Below are 22117 nucleotides of genomic sequence, written 5' to 3'. Positions count from 1 at the left end.
CTATAGTGCACAGTATCCTGAGTACGAGCCCTGTCCACTGCTTTTTATTTTCCTACTGGCCAGACCTGAATGGTTAAGGTACAGTAAAGGAGGTGTGGCCGTGTTTAGCAGACTTTGCCTAACGTTGCCCGACGTTGTGCTGGTTAGCGCGGTGCACAGCTATACGCAACGACATTGCACTTGTTAACACGGTGCTCAGCTACGAGCAGTTGGTTTTAAATATGCTAAATACTGCTAAAATGTGCTTAGCAGTGCTTTATATTGCTTAAAATAAGTTACTCATGCCTCAGAATGCATAACCATTTCACATTCATGTATATATATATATATATATATATATATATATATATATATATATATATATATATATATATATATAATTTGTTCACTACTACATATAACATTTGAATGCTTTTTACAAAACTTAGACTTGATAAATGTCAGGAAATATTTTTGTATACAGATTTCCAACAGAAAATGGAACGTGCAGTAGTGGGACTCGAACCGGGAATGCCTCCTCTTTGGCGAAGGCTCTAACCACTATACTATCGCTATTTTGCTTAATTTGCATATATTTTTCTTATTATCCTCTTCGGTGTCTAAGCTGCTAACTGTAGCCAAGCAATGGGCAATCCCGCGCTAACACGTGCAAATACGGGCAGCTACATCAGAAATAAAACAAAAAAAAAATTCTTTTAATTTTTTAATTTGTACGAGGTTTAACATATGGGGGAGTGTAGTGTTACAATTTACACATGTGAGCGGACTCGCTTATGTAACTCGACATTTCTCGAGTTTTGTCATTGCAGGGGTGTGGATTTTTGGACTGCTCGGCAGTCCGACATGCCCCCTACACTCGTCCATGCTCCGTGTAACCTTTAGAGTTGAGGCAGCGTGCCCTCATTAATATGCATGGCGCGCTGCCGTCATACTCTTAAACTGGTGTTTCCGTGTAAGATTAATCTAGTCTTACACGGAAGATTAGTAAATCCTGGGGATGGTTTGTTTACTTTTCTGTTAATGTATGTGTGCCTATGTCTTAAGTGATTTAATAAAGGTGTTTAAAAAAATCAAAGGTTACAGATGAAAATGGGAGTCTTTTTCTCCTTTCCTAGGAATTCCCCCTCATCTTCTAGATCTGACTACTTTTACCTCTCGTCATTCAGCACCTGCTGTCTCCGGGAGTAATAGAAGTGGTTGTTCCTTCTCAGCTAGGAAAATGGTTTTATTCAAGAATGTTTTGCGTGGGTTTCCTCCGGGTACTCCGGTTTCCTCCCACATTCTAAAGACATGCATCTGGAGAATCTCTCCCCGGGCCCCCGCTGAAAACAGGCTCTGTGGAACCTAGTTGGACTTTCCCGGTCAACAAATGTTAAAAAAAAAAAAAAAAAAATGTTTCTAATGCCAAAGAAAGAAGATTCATGGAGTCCACTTCTGGAGCGTTCATTTCTAATACCGTTTGTGATAGTGGCTAGGTTTAAATGTTATCCCTTCACAACCTGTTACCTCTAATTTCCCATTTTACTTTTGTAGTGACCATAGATTTAAAAGATGGCTATCATCCTTCTATAGATTGAGATTTCAGACATTTTGTTAAGGTTTTGTGCATCTAGATTGCACTATCTGTTCTTTGCATTACCATTTCGTCTATCCACTGATCCAAGTATATTTACAAAGAGTCTAACTCCAGTCATAGCCTACGGCAGACTGCAACGTTTTTACATTTTCCCTATTTAGATTACTTATTTATCTTTGCAATGTCTTTTTCAAAGTTTCATGAATCTTTGTGAGCGATCTCCTATGCAGTCTGGGGTTCCCAAAAAACATAAAATTCTTCCTTCTAACAAAATTGTTTTCCTTGTGCGTCTCCAAGATACCTTAGTTCAAAGAGCTTTTCTTCCATAGTAAAAAGGAAGAGTTTTTTTTTCTTTATTTATCCTTTGTTTAGTCTCACTAAATAGTAGCCTCTTTTCAGGGTAGACTTGAGGTTGTATTTGTACTACTTGGGGATATTTGGTCAGGCATGGAAACACTTCCCTTACTTTTTTTGATAAGTGCCATAGGATCTTTTACATCTAACTGAGTTACCACCAACTCCAGGAGATGGGACTTTGGTCTAATGTCTCATCTGAAGGATAAATCTGTTCCTGTGTTTTTCACTCAGACTTCTGCCTCAACCCAGGAATTTCTCAGTATCTTGAGTCTCATGGCATATATGAGTCTCATGATTCTGCTAGCAAGACTCTACATGAAAAAAATAAATTAATGGTACCTAAACTCTGTATGGTTCCTACATCAGTATCCACGGACTTTCCATATTCTAGTTGTGGGATTTGTGAAAAAGGAGATTCTGTAAAGAAGAGACAATTTTTTATTAATATCCAGGTCTCATATTTTCCCTTCAAGCACCAGCAGAGTCTGTAACAGCAGATGGATCAGACTTTGCTTGGGGAGTAGTGTCTACGGGGATAAAAGTGCAGTGTCTTTGGAACAGAAAAGACAGGCTAAAACACAAACATAAAGGACATATTGGCATTTATAAGAGCTGTTGTCTGTCTTCCACAAGAGTGTTAGAAGTATTTACAGACATCACTACAACATTGTGGTACATAAACAAACAGGGGGAGCCAGATATATGTTAGCCTTGGATATTGCTTTTCAGCACACTCTTACTCTGTAGGCATGTTACATCCTGTAAAATCAAAATATTGTGGCACACAAGCTGAGCAGGACAAGGACAGACCCTCCCCAATGGACACTGAATCAGGGGTCTTCCAAGAATTGATCCAGCTGTGGGGAACACCTCTTTTACATATTTCTACCTCCAGTCACAACAGTCAGTTGTAATAATTCTCCATGGAATAAGGCCTTAAATAGATACATTGTCCTTTCATTGGACAGAATGTTCCTGTATGCTTTTGCAGCCTTTCCACAAATATATCAGGTCATTCTGAAGATTCAGAAGAACTCTGCAAAGTTTGGAAACTCTCTTTGGCTTAGGCAACAGTAGCTCTCCATTCTGTTGGAAAAGGCCAAGGGCAGTTACCATAAGCTTACTCATAGACTAGATCTTTCATACAGAACAGGGAAGTTCTGATATATCACAACCCCAAACCACTACAACTAACCACCTGGATGATAGAATGTTAATACCCTTTAGGCAGCTATTTTCTGGGGATGTGCAGCAGGTATTTAAAGAGAGAAGAAAATCTGCTACTACAAAATCATATGTTAGTAAATGGAAAAGATATTCTAGTTTGTGCTAAGATGAGACCCAGCACACTTTCAGGGTTGTGTCTCTTTGGTACTACATCATTTGTATGAGTTGCTATCCTGTGGTCTGTCTTACTCCATCAAGGTTCATTTGTTGGCCATTTCAACATGTCTGTCAATGATTCCTCTCTTTCAATTCTGTCTTGTGAAAATGTTTTTGAAGGGGATCGTTGCATATCAAGCCTCCTAGGAAATAGGTGACTCTTCCTTGGGATCTTTTGCTCCATTTAAACCACCTTATCAGATTGACTTGAGGTTCTTAACATGGAAAGCATTACTATGGATTGCTCTGACCTCTGCAAGAAGAGTATTTGTGCTTCAAGCTCTTATGGTGAGTCAGCCTTGCCTTATTTTCCACAAACATGGTTTCCTTCATTTATTCCTAAAGTAGTATCCAAGTTTACATTTTATTAGTTCATCCAGCTCTTGTCTTCTTCCTAGAACCTTAAAACAAGGGAAAAAAGATACTCAATACAACATAGCTTGGATGTCCTTGACAGCAGAGGTACAGTCTTGACAGAACAAAATCTTTTAGGAACTCTAATCAGTTATTAATTTCCAGTAAAGGTAAAAAAAAACAAAAAACAAAGAGCAATCTGTCTCAAAGCAGACCTTTCCAAATAGTTGTCTCATGCAGTTATCTTTTCCTATGCCCACCACAAAACAGGTCGTTCCAGGCAGGATCAAGGCTCATCCTACCCGGATGTTGGCTTCATCTGTAGCTTTTTGGAAAGGGTTGAATTCCAGAAATATTCTAGAAGCAGCAACTTGGTCCTCTGTGCATACCTTTGCAGAAGACTACAAATTATATTACTTTTCCAAGTCTAGGACACACTTCGATAAAAACATTCTCCAGCAACTCCTGAACGTTCATTTTTTTCTCCTTCCAGTTAGTCTAAGTTTTGTTAATCTACCCATATAGCTATAGGTACTGTAGCAATGGTCAATATGATAAACATAGTATAGTTATTTAAGTAAATGTACCATAACAGTAGATGCCTGAATGTTCACTGCTGAAGTAGCCAGTCCCACCCCTTGTTTTTGTGCGTTTTTATTGCCAAGGTGAGAACATGTAACATTAATTTCCTGATAATGACCTTTCCTGGGCTCTAGCCTCCCTCTGTCATTTGGTATAAAAGCTGTGACGGGTTTGGCAACCAAACCACTATTTTACTATAGTTCAGCTCAAAGTGGGTAATGTTTTAGGCATTTGTGTAAGGTGCCCTTGAAGCTATGGAAGATGTCTGTTATATCCTTTGCAGGATATAACCAATATAGCTAAGGCTACTATAGTACTGATCATTTGGACATCTGTTGGTATGGTATGTTTACCTGCAGTACTAGTCATTTCGACATCTGCTGGTATGGTAAGTTTACTAACACAGCTGTACTTTCAAAGTCCTTGCATTGCTTATTTTGCTATTTTAACTTTTCTTTTTTGCACACTTAGCCTCCTCTTGCTAGCCTAAGTAGATGCCTGTCATCAACTCCTTTTGGCTTATCCCAGTTAGGGGTCAACACAGCAGAACAACGGTCCCCAGAATGATTGGCAGTGGAGTTTTTACAGTGTCGAGTTGCCAGCCCGGCACCCAACCTTCCACAGAAGGCACACACATTCACACCTAGGGCTAATTTAGAATGCCCAATCCGCCTACAGCATGTCTTTGGGATGTGGGAGGAAACCGGAGCACCTGGAGGAAACCCAAACGATCACAGGGAGGACATGCAGACTCCACACAGAAGGCGCCCCAGCTGAAAATCGAACCGGAGAACCTCTTGCTGTGAGGCGGCAATGCTAACCACTGCAGCCACCCAAGTAGCCTAAGTAGATGTCCATGGTACTGTAAATTTGTTTCTTACGGAATATGTCCCTAGCTGATAATGGAATATATTTGGACAGATCACTCCTGGTAAACAGGTGATAAAATCAAAATAATATGAAAGTAATACATTTACTTATGGTAGTATTTCATTTATTGTTTCAGTGTTTTTTTTTCAGCTCACATTTTTTTGTCCACTCATCTTCTAATGGCCAGTCTTTCTTCAGCCTTCTCAACATCTATGAATGTAGGAAGAGGGAGGGGAAGACAATTATAGTCATCATTCCTGTGTGGATTAGGAGGTTTTTCTGCGTGTGTCCAGTTGGGTTTCTAGTGTACACTTAGTGGAACATGTGTACTTGCAAATGGGGTGTTAATATAGAAATTTGCAAGTGCATTTGTGAAGCTCTCAGAATGTTATGGCAGTAGCGTAGTTTGATATCTTTGGCAACTGTAACATTTTGGCAAATTCTGGTGAGTATTTGATTAATGCTATTTGTAAGGGAGGCTGTTCCCTCCCCCCAATCCATATCTGTCCTTCTTAAAAAGAAAGTAGTATGGGGGTGTACCAGCCGTTCTTCAAATGGAGCTGATAAAATGGTCCATCTCCCACAGCAGGTACTGTACAGGAACTGATGATTACGACGAGCACTGAATTTTATTAACAGCATCACTTGATATTCTGGACCTGCAGTTATGCAAGTTCCATTGTTTACATAATTGCTGCATGTAGCTGCCAGAATTCAGACTCAGTACTTTGCTGTGCTTGTCTAGATTCTGCGCTACCTTGCTTTACTGTCTAGTCTCCACTGGATAACAGTAGACCTCCTTCCATCCCTGGATGGGTAAGCTAGTGTTAGCCACTCGGTGCCATCCCTGCAGGATGGCTTATCCTTCCACTAAGTTACTTGTCTGTACTGTGTCATCTGAGTCACACACACACACGGAGAACCATCACTGCACACCCTGGAGTCAACATGAGTTTAACAGTGCTGTTTGTTTAAAAAGAATTGCAGTGACTCCTCATTGTGTAGTAATTAACTTTAGAGACACAAGTAAAAGTAATAACTGTTATGTAAGTGTACTGTGTTGTGTTTTTGTTTTATGTTAAGCTTCCACATGGCATCGACTGTAACTCTGCTAGCTTAAAACCAGAGTACCAGTGTTTAACTGCTGTAATAAAGGCAAATTAAGTAGTATGATGACTTGTTTTAAAATCATTTGACTGTTTTTGAAAGAATTGTGTGCTCTGTCTTTAAACATGGACTTCTAAAACTGATCCAGATAATCTTATTTGCTCTAGGATGGTAATGAAACATCTTCACTTTTAGCAAGTTCTGAAATTGTTCGAGTACCAGACCCTCAGATGTCTATGGTAAGAAATTTACTTTTTTCTGAATGGTCATTTCAAAAGCAGTGCTGATTGTCTGAATCCATTTATGTTAATATTTCTGAGTGTACGTGATTGGTGTATAGATTTTAAAAAGGTAATGTGAAAATATTTAACTACAAGCAACATTCAGTCTCCTCCTTTGTCTTCTCTGTACCATCCTCATTGGCAATAATTCCGTCACTTGATTTCTAATGGGAAGTAATTTAGCTGTCACCTCTTAATATCTGCCTGGTGGACAGTGTTCCTTACTTACTGTTCTGTCATGAAATTAAAATCAGGGAATCATGTCCATGTGATTCTTTTATCACTGAATGCTAAAATTCCATCAGAATCATGGTTTTGAAATGTCAATACTAAATAATGGTTATTGTTTTCGAGAAGGGATTTTTAGTAATTTACGGCAGTAATCTTTGTAATCTTTTGGATTATAGACACTATTCAGTAATAATGCCTGTCATTCAAAAGACACTTGACATTTAAAGTGCCATTTAAACCAGTGGCAACACATTGATAGAATCTAAAACAAAGAAAACAAATTTCTTAAAGACTGTACATTCTTTGTCTTAGATTATATCAATGTGTTGCCCTGTGTTTCTGAATTTAATACTGCCTTAGAAATTAGAGAATTAAGGTGCCAAGTATTTTTAAATGCTGAGAGAGCACCTGGTATAATGGCACATTAAATGTCAACAGGCAGCATTATTATTGAATCATATATTTCTTTAATGTGGGCGGCCATGGTGGTGCAGCGGTTAGCGTTGCCACCTCACAGCAAGAGATTCTCCAGTTCGATTCTCAGCTGGGGTGCCTTCTGTGTGGAGTCTGCATGTCCTTCCTGTGGTTGCGTGGGTTTCCTTCGGGTGCTCCGGTTTCCTCCCACATCCCAAAGACATGCTGTAGGTGGATTGGACACTCTAAATTGGCCCTAGGTTTGAGTGTGTGCCTTCTGTGGAAGGTTGGGTGCCGGGCTGGCAACCCGACACTGTAAAATGCCACTGCCAATCATGCGCGGACAGGTGATCTGCTGTGGCGACCCCTAACCGTGAAAAGCAGTAAGAAGAAGAAGAAGATATTTCTTTAATGTGTTTTAAACATTTGTAGTGACACAGACAATAGACTCTCACCTTTTTTTTTCTAAAAGGTTCCTGTAAAGAGCTAGCTGTCATTAACCCAAAAAAAATCGTTAAACTACAGACTAGTGTTTGAAAATATGTCAGGTGCCATGGACTGAATGTTTTCATACAAAGTAAAATGTAAGCAAAATAACAGAGAGGTGCAGAATGACTAGTCATAAAGAAGCAAATACATTGTGTCATCGTTTAGTAAACTCTTTGCAGCTGTGATGCCCATGCACTGGCCCAGTAATCAAGGAGCCTCAATCCTCACTACTAACACCGGTGAGGGGCGTCCACATTGGGAAGGGTAACAAGTACACAGAGCACACAGAGATCACAGTCGGTCTGGGGCTGGTTATCATCTGCGGTTAGAATAGACCAGTTTTTCATGATAATGTTACATATTTGGGAGACATCAGAACTATATGTAAGTAAGCATCTGATAAGACTCCCTACTTCTTCACATTCTCAGTTATCCCCAATATTGTCCATCTTATCGGAAAAGAAGAGTTGTCCTTTCGTATTCCTTAAACCTTGTGTCTCCATGGTATGTAGCTGAGTGTCCTTACTTCTATATCATCATTCTTGAAAGTTATGTAAAAGGGTTTGTTTCTCATGTTCATAAGTTCCCGTATCTGTACAAAGTCTTGATACATGAAGAAATTGTCCCCTCACTATTTCTGGAAAGATATGTCCTGGATGCATACTCTTCCTGTGCAAGAGGTAATTTCTCCAACAATCCTTGCTGTAAACTGCCGTATTAAAATGCCCTGTTTCATCTCTAGTGATTTTGATCCACCTGGTTTAAATGGTATTAGCCCTTTGAAAGGAATTCTTAAGGGGTGGTGGCTCCTGAGATGAAAATGATTGGTTGATAAACTAGACAGTGTCATCTGCTTGATCATAGGTTGGATTCAAGGAGGCAGCTGCCCTATGGAAGAGAATTGATTGGATGTTGACTGTGATAATAAGGAAATGACATTGCTGCATTTTATGGATCTGAAGAAGGCCGGAAGGTTGAAAGCACTTATCCTGAATCTTTGGACTGACTTTTAGTCTTTTAATATTTACTTAATCAAATTGACCCTCTTATTTTAATAAATAGTTTTCCGTGGTGGTCAAGCCAGTCATATGTTTTCTTCCTTCAGAAGGTAGGTCTGGTTTAAATCCTACAATTTCTAACCTGAGTCAGGTGTCTAAACATGCTTTTAAGAGTTTATATAGTTATGCAGATATTGTATATAGGGCCACTACTACTACTACTACTGCTGCTTTTTTGAAAGTTATTTCTCGGTGCATAAACAAAAGTTTTCTGATAAGGTAAAGTCTGAGATGTTAAAGCCTACTGTAGACAAACAGGTTTTGTGTGACCCTTTTGCTACTTAGGTACTCAATCAGTTTGCCAGAGGGAAATTAATTTGGGGAGTAACTAACATTTTTCAAGCCCTATGTTATAAATCTTAGAAGCCCTCTGCTTTATTTTTTTTTTTTCTTTTTCTTTTTAAGACAAAGTAATCAATCTGTGTCATCTTCTGGCAAACAGGTGACAAAAAAAAAAAAAAAAACAGGTTTCCTTTCAGAAAAAAGGGGGCAGACGAAACTTTCAGAATGACTATGCCAGCATTCTACTCCTGTCTCTACATGTCTAAGTCAGTCCCATAGACTGGACCTCAAGCTTTCCCTTTGGCAACAGATATTTTGGACTCATTAGTACCATACAGGTTCAGGGTGGTACAGTTGGTACTGGCAATACATACCTCCTTTCAGGGGAATTCCTCCATACCCTCTGAAGCAAACATTTTTTTTCCTCAGGTTTTTTAGCACGTTTTACCATAGAAGCCATACCAGGGTCTTTTAGACCCAAGAGAGGAAGGCTTCTACTCCAGTCTGTTAATGTTTCCAAAGAACATGTTTTTCTGGAGACCAGTTCTGGATCTTTCACAAACCAGTTGAGAAAAAAAAAGAACCAAAATTCAGAATGTTGATCCTTCAGAGTCAGTTATCAGTCATTCCTCTTCTGAGTTTTATGATCACAGTAGACCTAAAGTATGTTTATCACAGTCCCTTAGATACAGGCTTCAGGAAAATTTATCAGATTCTGTGTTTGGGTTGCATTATCAACTCTCTGCATTACCTTTTAAGTTAGTTACAAATCATAGGGTTGTAGATCCAAGGATAGCTCATTGCAGACTGCAAGGCATTCACATTTTCCTTACTTACATGACTTACTGATCTTTGTGGAGTCTTTTGGCACATGTCAGGAGTCCTTAATTTGGGTTTCTTCACTGCTTCCCAATCTGAGCTTCCAGATAAATGTTTAAAATACTCCATGGCTCCATCACACAATATTGTGCTTTTAGATGCATCTCTTCAAAGGCATGATTAACAAAGGAAAATGTGAATTTGTTTCTTAAAACTTCTCTGATTTTTTTCTCCAGTCATTCTCAAACTTCAGTTAGAAAATATTTCAGGATTCTAGGGTTCATGACTTCAATGATTCTTATTTACTCTTGACAGGGTATACATGAGGAAAAATTCAGAGGGAAGTTAATTCAGAGAGTTACATTTGTGTGACCCAACATTCTCATCCTCTGGGATTTTCACATTACAATTTTGTGCTTTATAAGAAAGAATTGCATTGTTGGAGCAATAATATGCCTCGGTTTTTATTTGGGGAGCAGATGTTCATCGTGCATACAGCTGCAGTCATAACAGATGGGTTCTCCTGCCGTCAGGCGGGTCCTCGGTCGGCCGAATTCCAAAGTCTAGGTCCGGCGTCGGTTGTCGTCGCTTCTTCCCTGACGTCAGTGCGACAGGGGTATAAAAGAACCAGCCGACGCCATTTTCTCCAGTCTTTCTTGCCGCGCAGTGCCCGAAGCAGAAGCAGTTCGCAAGTGCCGGTCGGCCAGCTCCTGAAATTATGAAAATTTTGCAACCGAAGTCTTCTTGAAAGCTAAGTACCCCGTTGGGGAAACTTTTCTTGCCTCAGACCGATGTCAGACAAAGTTAATAATTGTATTTCTTGTGGGAAGCAAATACCGCATAAGGATTTTCATTCCCTCTGTATTCCTTGTTTAGGCCCAGACCACGACGTCTCGGTCTGTCATTTTTGTGCTACATTCAACAAACGCACCATTAAGCGTCGGGCGGAGTTCGCCCAGCATTATTTTGGCAAAAAATTTAACTATATTATGTCGTCGGATACTCCGACTCCAGTTTTGACTAAAAAGCGCAAAGATAAGGACCGACACACGAGGTCCGCGGCCTCTACCGACACCACGCCAAAGCCGACTACAGGTGGTCCGGTTCTCAGCGAGGCGCCTACGCAGCCCCTGACTACCGACGACACTTCATTGGCGGTGTCTTCTGTGCCCGAGGTCGCAGGCTCCTCGGCCCACACCCCGATTACAGATACCGAAGCCACTCTTGGTGATGAATCTCAAAATGTAGACAGGTCTGCCTCCTCTCAAGGTGTCTTCAGACCTTCCTCTTCTTTTTCCATCAAGGCTTTCACTAAGTCTAAAGCAGCCATGCATTCTAAGAGACAAGCTACACAGGGCCCATCTCCAGGCCCCATGCCTAAAAAACAGATGCTTAAAATGACTGAGGATTTAATAACTCTTATCAGGGGTTCTCAACCCCCCCGGACAAAAGGCCCAGAGTGGAGGAAGAATCCCCCTCCTCTGATCAGGCCTCCATTATATCAGAGCACTCTGATGAACAGGAACATTCTTACTCCCCTTTTGAAGATTCTGATGCAGAGGAGTCCATTCCCTCTGTATCCCCCCCAGAGGATTACTCATTTGGGGAAACCTTGCATACCTTAAGGGAACACTTCCACTGGGAAGGCCAAGAGTACTCAGATTCCAAGAAAAGGCTTAGGGATTTTCTCTTGCTACCTCAGCACAGGCCTCTCGCTATACCTCCTGTCTTGGACATACTAGATGATGTGTACTCGGAGGCCTGCCTTAACCCGGATTCTTTACCTCCAGCCCCAGTCAAGCCTGACAGGTACTACCGGGTTCCTGACTCACACCAATTTCTATACAAAAGCCATGCGGCTGACCCAGAAACTATCTCACAGGGCCCCAAGGGAATTAAGGCCTCCACTGCTAAAAATCCATTACCTTCCGAGAGAGATTCCAGATCCTTAGAAAGGTGGGGAAAAAGGTATATACCTCGCCACCTTAACCATGAGGGCATTAAACTGCCAGTTCCATATGCTAAAGTACCAACAGTTTCTGTTATCACAATTGAGAGGTAAAATGTCACAACCTGAACAACCAGACTTGAAGGAGTTGCAGGATTTGATGCATAGTGCAGAACAAGTGGGTAAACATACCTTGCAATGTGGTTTTGATGCTCTAGAGGCCTCATGTAGAGCTGCTATTACAGGATCAGTCATACGTAGACATGCCTGGCTCAAGGAACAAACCTTACCAGATCATGTCAAAGCTAAATTACTAGATGCCCCTCTACAAAAGGATGTATTATTTGGTGCTAATGCTGAGGAGGTATTAAAGAAAATGGAGGAAAAGGCTAAATCAATGCAAACAGTGAAAGATTTTCTACAGGTACAACCCCCACGTTTCAGTAGAAATTGGCCTTCCAAAAATTGGTCCTTTCCAGCCACGGACAGACCCTAAAGAGGTAGATGCAGGCGCCCGAGGGGCAGAGGGCAATCCCAAGGATCATTTAGAGGCAGACAATGGCAAGCTCCTACACAAAGAGGTGGTGAGGATAGTTTGCAGCCATTCAGAAAGCAAGCCCAATGACTTTCCCCTTTGCATGCCAAGCAAGGCTCAAATGGCATCTCCCTTGGGCGGAAAACTGGCATTATTTTCAAAAAATTGGCATATTGTCACAAAAGACAAATGGATCCTGGACATTATAAACAGAGGCTACAGATTCCATTTTCACACCCTTCCAAAAATGAGAGGCATGCCAAACCTGCCACACAATCAAAGGGCAGAGGCACAAAGTCAAATTTCAGATCTCATGGACATGAAAGCTATTCAAGAGGTACCTACTCACGAACAAGGTCAAGGTTTTTATTCCAGACTATTCCTGGTACCAAGGAAGGGAAAAGATTGGAGACCTGTTTTGGACCTATCCATCCTAAACACATTTTACTGCACCAAAATTCAAGATGCTCACTTTACAGCAGCTTCTTCCCATGCTGGGCAAGGAGTCTTGGCTGGTAACATTGGACCTCAAGGAGGTATACCTGCATGTCCCAATCAGACAAAATTGCAGACGATACCTCAGATTTCTTGCAGGTTCAACCCATTATCAATTCTCTGCATTGCCCTTTGGCTTATCTACTGCGCCCAGAGTATTCACGAAATGCCTGGCATCAGTAATTGCCTACTGCAGACTTCAAGGGATACAAATATACCCCTATTTGGACAACTGCCTGATCCAAGCGGACAGCAAGCACATACTTCTGAAACATCTGGCTTATGTAATAATGTTGTTGAATTCTCTGGGATACACAGTCAACAAAAAGAAATCAAGGCTAATACCCTCTCGGGAAATAATTTTCCTGGGTGCCAACTTGGACACAAACACCCAGATGGCCTACCTCACGCCAGAGAAGCAGGGGCAACTAACTCAATACTTCAGAACTCTAGCAAATTTCACCAGGCTGACTGCAAGGAAAATCCTGCAGGCTCTGGGATTCATGGCATCTTGCATCCTACTAATCCCATGTGCAAAGCTGCATATGAGGAAACTTCAATGGTACCTGAAAAACCTATGGTCTCAACACAGCCACAGTTTGGAAACAATAATACCACTAATTCCATGTCTTCAACAGGAATTTTGGTGGTGGGCTCAAGCATGCCAAACAAACACAGGTCTCCCATTCAGCAAGCCTCAAGCAAATCAAGTCATCACAACAGACGCCTCGGACTATGCCTGGGGGCCGCACATGACAGATCGGTGCATTCAGGGCAAATGGTCCCAAAAAGAAAAGCACCTTCACATCAATCAAAAGGAAATGCTAGCAGTAATAAATGCTATTATAGCTTTCAAAGACCTTCTGCATCCAGGTCAACTATTGATAAGGACAGACAACACCGCAGTAATGTGGTACATAAACAAACAGGGAGGAACCCATTCATACCCCCAATTCAGGCTGGCCATGTCACTTTGGAACATGGCTCTGGACTTACAAATCGAACTTCAAGCACAGTACTTGCCAGGCAAGGAAAACACGCTGGCAGACAACCTAAGCAGAAATATGACAGATCCACACGAATGGAAGTTGCATCCTCAAGTTTTTACAGAGATAATTCAAGCATGGGGAAGGCCAGACATAGATCTCTTTGCCTCCCACAAAAATCACCAATTGACAAAATTCTGCTCAAGGATTTTTCATCCAAAGGCCTGGAGAGTGGACGCTCTCTCTTTCAGTTGGACAACAATGACAGTTTATGCCTTCCCACCTCTTCCTCTGCTGCCCAAAGTTCTATTAAAAACCAGAGCAGACAGACCAAAGATGATTCTCATTGCTCCAGACTGGCCAAGACAACACTGGTACCCACTCCTGAGGAACCTGACGCATTCCCCACCATGGACCCTGCCTCTAATGCCTCTTCTTCTAACTCAGCACAGCTTCAAAACTCTTCACAGTCATCTGAAAACACTCAATCTGGCCGCATGGAAGTTTCCTTAACATCACAACAGACCCTACTCTCCAAGGAGGTGCAGGATGTCATTTTGGAGGCCAGAAGGCCGTCTACTAGAAAAGCTTACTCCGCAAAATGGAAACGGTTTTGTGCCTGGAATGAGAAAAAGGGCCAGAATCCTGGAAAACTGAATTTACCTCAAATATTACAGTATCTAGCTGAGCTGCTAAGCAGTGGACTTTCATTCTCCTCCATCAAAATCCATGCCTCAGCCATTTCTGCAGAATACAACACTAATCCACCCTTATTCTCTCACCCCCTCTTAAGACAGTTCCTCAGAGGGGCTAAGAATATAAAACCCCCAAGGAGACAACCTATACCTGCTTGGGATCTCAATTTAATTCTAGGAAAGCTGACCTTGCCTCCTTTTGAGCCAGCTGCCTCAACAGATTTGCAATATTTGTCCTGGAAAACAGCTTTCCTTCTGGCTATTACCTCAGCTCATAGGGTATCGGAACTACAAGCCCTCATGGCTGTGTAGCCTTTTATCATCTTCCATCAGGACAGAGTTTCCTTACGAACCAATCCGTCCTTTATGCCAAAAGTGGTATCCAAGGTAGCTTTGAATCAGGCTATACACTTACCTACCTTTTATCCTAATCCTCAAAACAAAGGGGAGAGATTACTACATTCCTTGGACATCCACAGACAACTGCATTATTATTTGGACAGAACAAAGCCTTTCAGAAAATCAGAACAGCTCTTTGTGTCCTATGCTATAGGAGCTCAAGGGAAGCCAATTTCCAAATAGACAATCTCAAAATGGATAGCCCACTGCATACGCTTTTGTTATTCTTTTCATGGCAAAACTGTACCTACAGGCATCAGATCTCACTCCACAAGGGCCACGGCTACCTCTGCAGCTTTCCTCAGAGGAGTTCCTACCAAAGATATTTTGGAAGCAGCCACTTGGAGTTCTGTGCATACCTTCTCCAAACACTACCACCTTCCATTATACTCCAAATCTAGAGCAGGCTTTGCCACTGCAGTCTTGCAGGGCATCCTGGCTCCTCCTAGTTCCACCTAGTGCCTACCACCCCTTTCTTAGCTTTGGGATTCTACCCATCTGTTATGACTGCAGCTGTATGCACGATGAACATAGTACAGTTTTGTACCTACCATAAATGTAGATGTTCGAGTGCTAATACAGCTGCAGTCCAGGTTTCCCTCCCTCCTTCCCCTCTTGGGACAGGCCTATTGGCTAACACCTCCTCATACAACCTGATTGGGGTATTCATTTATGGTGTATTTGCTTGCACTACTGTATTTTGATTATATGGCATTGCTTTATTACACAAATTTATGTTTTGCCTTCCTTCTGGGGGCACCTGACATCTGGGGCAAGAAAAACTGAAGAAAATGGCGTCGGCTGGTTCTTTTATACCCTTGTCGCACTGACGTCAGGGAAGAAGCGACGACAACCAACGCCGGACCTAGACTTTGGAATTCGGCCGACCGAGGACCCGCCTGACGGCAGGAGAACCCATCTGTTATGACTGCAGCTGTATTAGCACTCGAACATCTACATTTATGTAGGTACAAAACTGTACTTTTCTATGGGGGGGGGGGGTAAAGGTCTGAGGCCTGTGGAATATTTCAGAGGGACCAAAGCACATAAGTGTCACAGATGTTAGCTGATCCATGCTGTATACTCTCTTCATGACATGTGGTCATCAGGACCGTTACAGGCGATTACAGCAATGCCACAGTGATGTGGTGCACAAATGTACACAAGATCTTACTTCTGTGCAGGCTGGCTATGATGATTTGGGTATTAGCTGTAAATTATTGTATGACCCTCCAAGCATCTTAAATACCATCAGAGCAAAATATAGTGGCATACAGACTGAGCAGGACTAGGACAAACACTACCCTCACAAATGGAAATTGAATGAGGAGGTCTTCCAAGAATGGATCCAGTTGTGGGGAATGCCTGAAACAGATCTGTTTGCCTCATTTCAAAACAAACTACAAAGTAAATTCTGTACCAGGACTCTTTGTAGCTATTTCTGGAAAACAGATGCATTTTCATTCCCGTAGTCAGGAATGTTTCTTTTTGTATTTCCACCCTTTCCACTGATATCTAGGGGTCATTCTGAAGATTCAGTAAGAATCTCAAAAATTATTGTGGTGAGCCCCTTCTAGCTGAAGGAGCATTGCATTGGTTCTTCCTTCTTATGAAATTGGCCAGGGGCAATTACCAGAATTTTCCACACAGATTGGCTCTACTCGCACAAGACAGGGGTGTTTGGTGTATCCCAGTCTCAAACAACTTCAGCAACTTCAGCTAACTGCTTGAATGATTCAGTTCTTATACTTTTTGGCACATTTTGCATGTGGATGTGCAGCAGGTACTGAATGAGGCAAAAATCCTGCTACAAGGAAATCATATGTTAACCAGTGGAGATGATTTTCTATTTGGTGCCTCACCTATAACGAGGGCCCCATCCAAGATTGAGTTCTGGTTCTCAAACATTTGTGTGAGTTACTATCCTATGGCGTGTTTCTATGTCTGGTTATGCTTTTGCAACTCTGGTATTACCTTGTCACTACCAAGTCCTTTAGAGAAGGTATACAGCCGAGGATTTCCTAGTATGGGATTGAAAAAGGACAGACTGTGTCAATTCAGGCAATTCTAGTTAGTTATTCCTTACAATATCTTTTCTTGTTATTCCCACCATGGAAAAAACATTTCCAGGCAGGATTAAGAAACACTCTTAAAGAGCCTTTTCTTTAATGAAATATTGGAAATGGGTCTGACTCTAGAAGCATTCTAGAGGCAACTGCATTGTCCTCTATACATACTGCTCTAAAGCATTGCATACTGGATTCATTTTCCTGTTCCAGTACTGTCTTTATGAGCATTCTCCAGGGGATGTTTGATCCTTATCCTTTTTGGTAATCTGCTCAAGTAGCCAAAGGCTGCTGCAGCAGTGAGAATGATCAACATAGTACAGTTTTGTAAGTTGCAGTTACAAAACCGTTGCTGCAGTAGATATACCCCCTCTTACTGTATGTAGCTTGGGTAAGAAAGTACTGAGGTTGTCTGTCCTCTGACTGCTGAGTTTCCTTTAAGAGGCTAGGGTAGTCGACCTGCAGTTAGGGTGTAGGTGTGGGAGGGAGTCAGAACAGAAAACTGTCAAGTTACTGTGTCCTTGACAAGATAGAACCCAAATAGCTAAAGGCTGTTGCAGCAGTGAGGAATTTGAGCATCTACTTAAGTACAACTTACAGAAACGTACTTTCCTTGGGAAAAACCAAGAAGATGACTGTTTTTGTGGTAAGAGCTCAGCAAAAGGCAGTATCAGCAGAAGTAACGAACTAACAACAGACCTGGAATGAAACATGCTATTTAGTAAGAGAATATAAGATGGTATAATGGGTTTTAAAAAGTAGAGTAAAAGCTGCAACTCAGCTCATAGGATCATAGAAGGTTAATAGGCTAATGTCCCTGGGGCCCTTACAAGCCTAGCCAAGAGTTTATCCCCAAAAAAGAAACCTCAGTCAGCACCTGTCGCCACTGTCAATGAGGGACACATAGAACCCCTGGGACAAATTTGTGGTTTCCCATCCACTCATCAGGGTTGTGCTTGAAAAGGGCCAGCAAGGTACTCTGTTTGACATGTATGGGAAGTCTATTCCAGAGATGGGGCAGCCTCTGGGAGACAAACCTGTCTCTCCAGCAAGTTTTGTTGATGTTGCATATTAGATTTAGGCCTTTCGAGTGAGTAATGCACGAGGAGGTAGACTTACAGATGTGGCGCATCTCTTGTAGGACAGGGTCCAATATTGCCTTGTAGGCGAGACATGGATCACCTCTGAGCAATATGTACAGCACTGAGTAGAGTGATAGTGATTTGAGCTTGTCCGCTTAGGACAGGTGTTGGAGGCCATGGATTCTCTTTTTGAGGTATTAAGGTTAATCATCTGTGAACTGAGAGGGTGGAGCTAGGAACCAAACCTTTTATTTAAGGGGTAAAATAAAACATTTCAGAGCTTTACTAGAAAGGCTTACCCAGACTCTGCTACACTTTGCTGTGAGGGAAAGGTTAGTTTGCTTTTTTATTTGTTTATTACTTTATTGCCTTTTTCTGTTTTGAATACTGTGATTTGTTTTATTTACCTTGTGTTTTACTTGTATTCTGCTTTTAACTGCATATTAAAACTTGAAAAGAGACCACAGCTTTGTGTGAGTCAGGCAGAACTTTTTTTCCCCACCCAGTTACTGTAGTGTTCTTAAACACAGCTGTCTTTCTAGTTGCCTTCCCTTTATGTTAATTTGACCATATAGCTCATTTCCTCTCTGTTTTTACTGTCTTGTGTGAGTAAGCACAAAATTATCATGTTGTGAAATCACACCCATTCAACTATTTAAATTTATTGGCCATCCTACTGTATTCCATAGTACCAGAATACAATAGTGACTCTCCACTAAAATTTAACTTTTTAGACAGGTAAAACTTAAGTTACCTACTTTCACATCTAACTCCTCTAGTGCACACTGCAGTGCTTAGGATAAACCATTTTTTTTCATCTTACCTTTAAGCATCCCTGTGATTAGCACTTGCTTTAAAACCTGCTGGAAAGCACTAGGAAGTCTTAAACTGATACAAGCACTCAACTCTCATTGTTAATAAGGAGAAATTAATCATAGGCACTAAACAGCCTATAACTGCAAAGTACCTTGCTAAGGTAAGGGAAAACAGCTCTTGTACTTTACAAAAAAAAAAGCACCAAACCAGGCATGTCCAAGGGTCAGCTTCTGGTGATTTCTCCTGTCTACTTGGTGAATCTGGGCATACTGGGGCAATGCAGCAATTGCCTCATGTACACAGACAACCCTCTCCTCCTACCACCCAGCACTACAACCTGCGAGAGATGCACTTACATAGCCACACTGTAAGTAAAGCTCTCTCCACCCAAGATTTTGCTTGACAGTCGAGGAGAGGGTTAACTCCCGCACTACACCTCAAGCAACACATAGCCCTTCTAAAACCACACCATCAACACCCACACATAGCAACACTAAACCCACATATGTGGAGGCCCTTAACAGTAACCTGCCCAAGCAACAAGGACCTCTGAAGCTGAAACACAAACACCAATCACAATGTCACATAGCTCACAACACCAGTGTGCCACCCAACAACAGACCCTAAGGCAAGACAACATACCCAACACTTTAGTCATAGGTGACTCTATAGTCAGGCACAATGATGTCCCACTCACCAGGCTGAACAAGGAGAAAATTACAGTCACCAGCCTGTCGGGTGCCAGATCCGACACATAACGCATGCACTCAAGTCACTCCACAACAAGTACAAATATTACTCTGTCATTATCCATGTTGGAGTGAAAGACTTGAGACGTACCTGCCTGGACTACGTGAAAAGAGACATGGAAGAGCTCTCAGATCATGTGGCCCAGGCAGGTATGACCCTAGCCCTGAGTAGCATCCTGCCTTCCCACAGAATGATACCACAGTATAAGGACAAAATGATTGACTTCAACAATTGGCTAAACTTCTGGTCTCATTCAAAGGGGATCCAGTATCTGTCTGACTAGGACGACATGATCGACAGACCATGATGCTTTGCCAGAGATGGTCTGCACCCATCGCCCCTGGGATTCAGGTTACTGGCTAAGGCTCTTGCCACCCCTATAGTGCCTTTTTTTTAGGCAAAGTTCAAAGGACAAAGCCACTACCGTAACAGGTACAAGCATGCAAAATCTGAATGTAATGCTACTCAATGCTAGAAGTCTAAACCTCAAAATACACTCTCTCGAGGCACTCCTAAAAATGGAGAACATCGATATCTGTGCAGTAACTGAGACCTGGTTCAAGGCTCCAGAGAGCACCCCTGCAATACCAGGCTACAACTCTTACACTTTTCGGCCACCAAACCAGGACCAAAACATTAAAGGTGAAGGAGTGTCCATATTCACCAAGGATATTCACAACACCAGGCTAGTTGCCCAACACAGTATGTCTGAAATTCTTCAGGTGCAACTAACACTAGGTAAGACTGCAATCCAAATTGTAGCTTGCTACAGATCCCCCACCATGCCCCAAGATTCTCACCACACCTTTCTGAACATACTGGAAAATATTAAGATACATCCAAACACCCTAATACTGGGTGATTTCAACTACCCTGCCATTAACTGGGAAAACTACTCATGTACCAACACCTTTGCCCAACGATTCTTAGAATTTATGAATTCCAATGCCTTGGATCAACTAATCCTTAGTCCCACCAGGGTCTCCAATATCCTAGACCTGGTCATTACCAACATGGGAAATCGATGCCACACACCTATGGTCACCCCCTCATTGGTAAGGTCTGACCATAAGCTAATCACCCTTGACATCCACATCCCATTCCCTATTAAGGAAACCTCCGTAAAAAAACTTCTCCAAAGCCAGCTTCATTTTACTCAAGTCAGACGTGACAAACTTCATAACACCCATGCAGACGGGAACTGAAAGTTCGACTGCTGAATCCTACACTAAGGCACTGTATGAGCACATCCACTCGTGCATGAATCGTGCCATCCCCAGTAGAACCAAGATGCTCTCCTCCAAAAAAAGGAAGCCAATCTGGTGGTCTCTTGCCTTAAACAAACTTTACAACAACAAAAGGAAGAAACTGTATCAGAAAAGAGGAAAATCCCAGGATGCAAAAAACTCCCTTACCAGCCTCAGCAAGAAACTGAGATCCTTCATAAAATCCTCCAAAGCTAGTTACGAAAATAAAATTGCCAAAGATTCCAAAGACAACCACAAGGCATTCAATAGCTATGTCAAGAATCTAAATGGCAGTGCTCAGATCTGCTCTGAGCTACAACAGAATGCAATTAAATATACTGATCCCAAGGATATTGCCAATATCCTGGCCGATCGATTCAGTACAAACTTCACCCCCTAAAGGGCCCATCTCAATACCGAACGATTGCCAAATTCTGGTAATAACGACCACACAGATAAAAAACGCACTCTCCAAAGCTAAGAATACAGCATCCATGGGACCAGACTACATCCCAGGCTGTGTATTACATGAACTACAAAATGAACTGGCACCTCACCTAAGTGTCATGTTTAATCATAGCCTCACCTCAGGCTTCATGCCCACTGAGTGGCGCACAGCTACAGTTATCCCACTCGACAAAGGGAGAGCCACCTTAGATCCCAGGAACTACCGCCCCATCAGTCTGACGAGCCTGATATGCAAGGCCATGGAACGTATTATCATGGAACTTATAAACGAAGACATTGGCAACCTTCAAACACTGGACCACATGCAATTTGGGTTCGTGAAGGGCCGATCCTGTCTCCTGCACCTGATTGACTTCTTCAAATCAGTCTCCAGAGCCGTGGACAAGGGTAAGGTGGTCCACACAGCCTATCTGGACCTCCCCAAGGCCTTCGACACCATCCCCCACTCTGGAATCATAGATAAACGTACTAAGCTGGACATTAATCCCTACATCACTCGATGGGTTGCCAACTGGCTTAGTGACAGAACCCACACTGTAAAAGTAGCCGACTCAAAATCCAGCTCCAACAAGTGACAAGTGGAGTACCTCAGGGTTCAGTCCTGGGACCACTCTTGTTTGGCATCTACTTCTCTGAAGTGCAGGCCAACACTAAGGGGCTCTGGCTAACAAAGTTCACAGATGGCCACAAACTGGGAGCCATTATTGAATCCCCAAATGATGTGGATATTCTACAAAAAGGCCTTACAGAAACAGATGCTTGATGCCAGAGCCATGGGCTCAAGCTCAATGCCAAGAAATGTATAGTTGTCCCCTTTGGGAAAAAAC

At 42.1% G+C, this 22117-nt stretch overlaps 1 protein-coding gene across 1 annotated transcript in view; it reads left to right on the top strand.

Annotated features, from left to right (window-relative positions):
• Positions 1–22117, top strand: part of PIK3C3 (phosphatidylinositol 3-kinase catalytic subunit type 3) — a gene marked incomplete in the record, with an annotated part of 1653126 nt that overhangs the window by 479394 nt on the left and 1151615 nt on the right. The window contains 1 exon segment of the mRNA XM_044074431.1: positions 6397–6468. Coding sequence (XP_043930366.1) covers positions 6397–6468 — 72 coding nt within the window.

Source organism: Protopterus annectens, chromosome 6.part0, assembly GCF_019279795.1.
Source record: "Protopterus annectens isolate FY-2018-M chromosome 6.part0, PAN1.0, whole genome shotgun sequence".
NCBI classification, from domain to species: Eukaryota; Metazoa; Chordata; order Ceratodontiformes; family Protopteridae; genus Protopterus; species Protopterus annectens.
The sequence above is the reverse complement of the archived record's forward strand: the minus strand, read 5'-3'. Positions and strand labels throughout refer to the sequence as shown.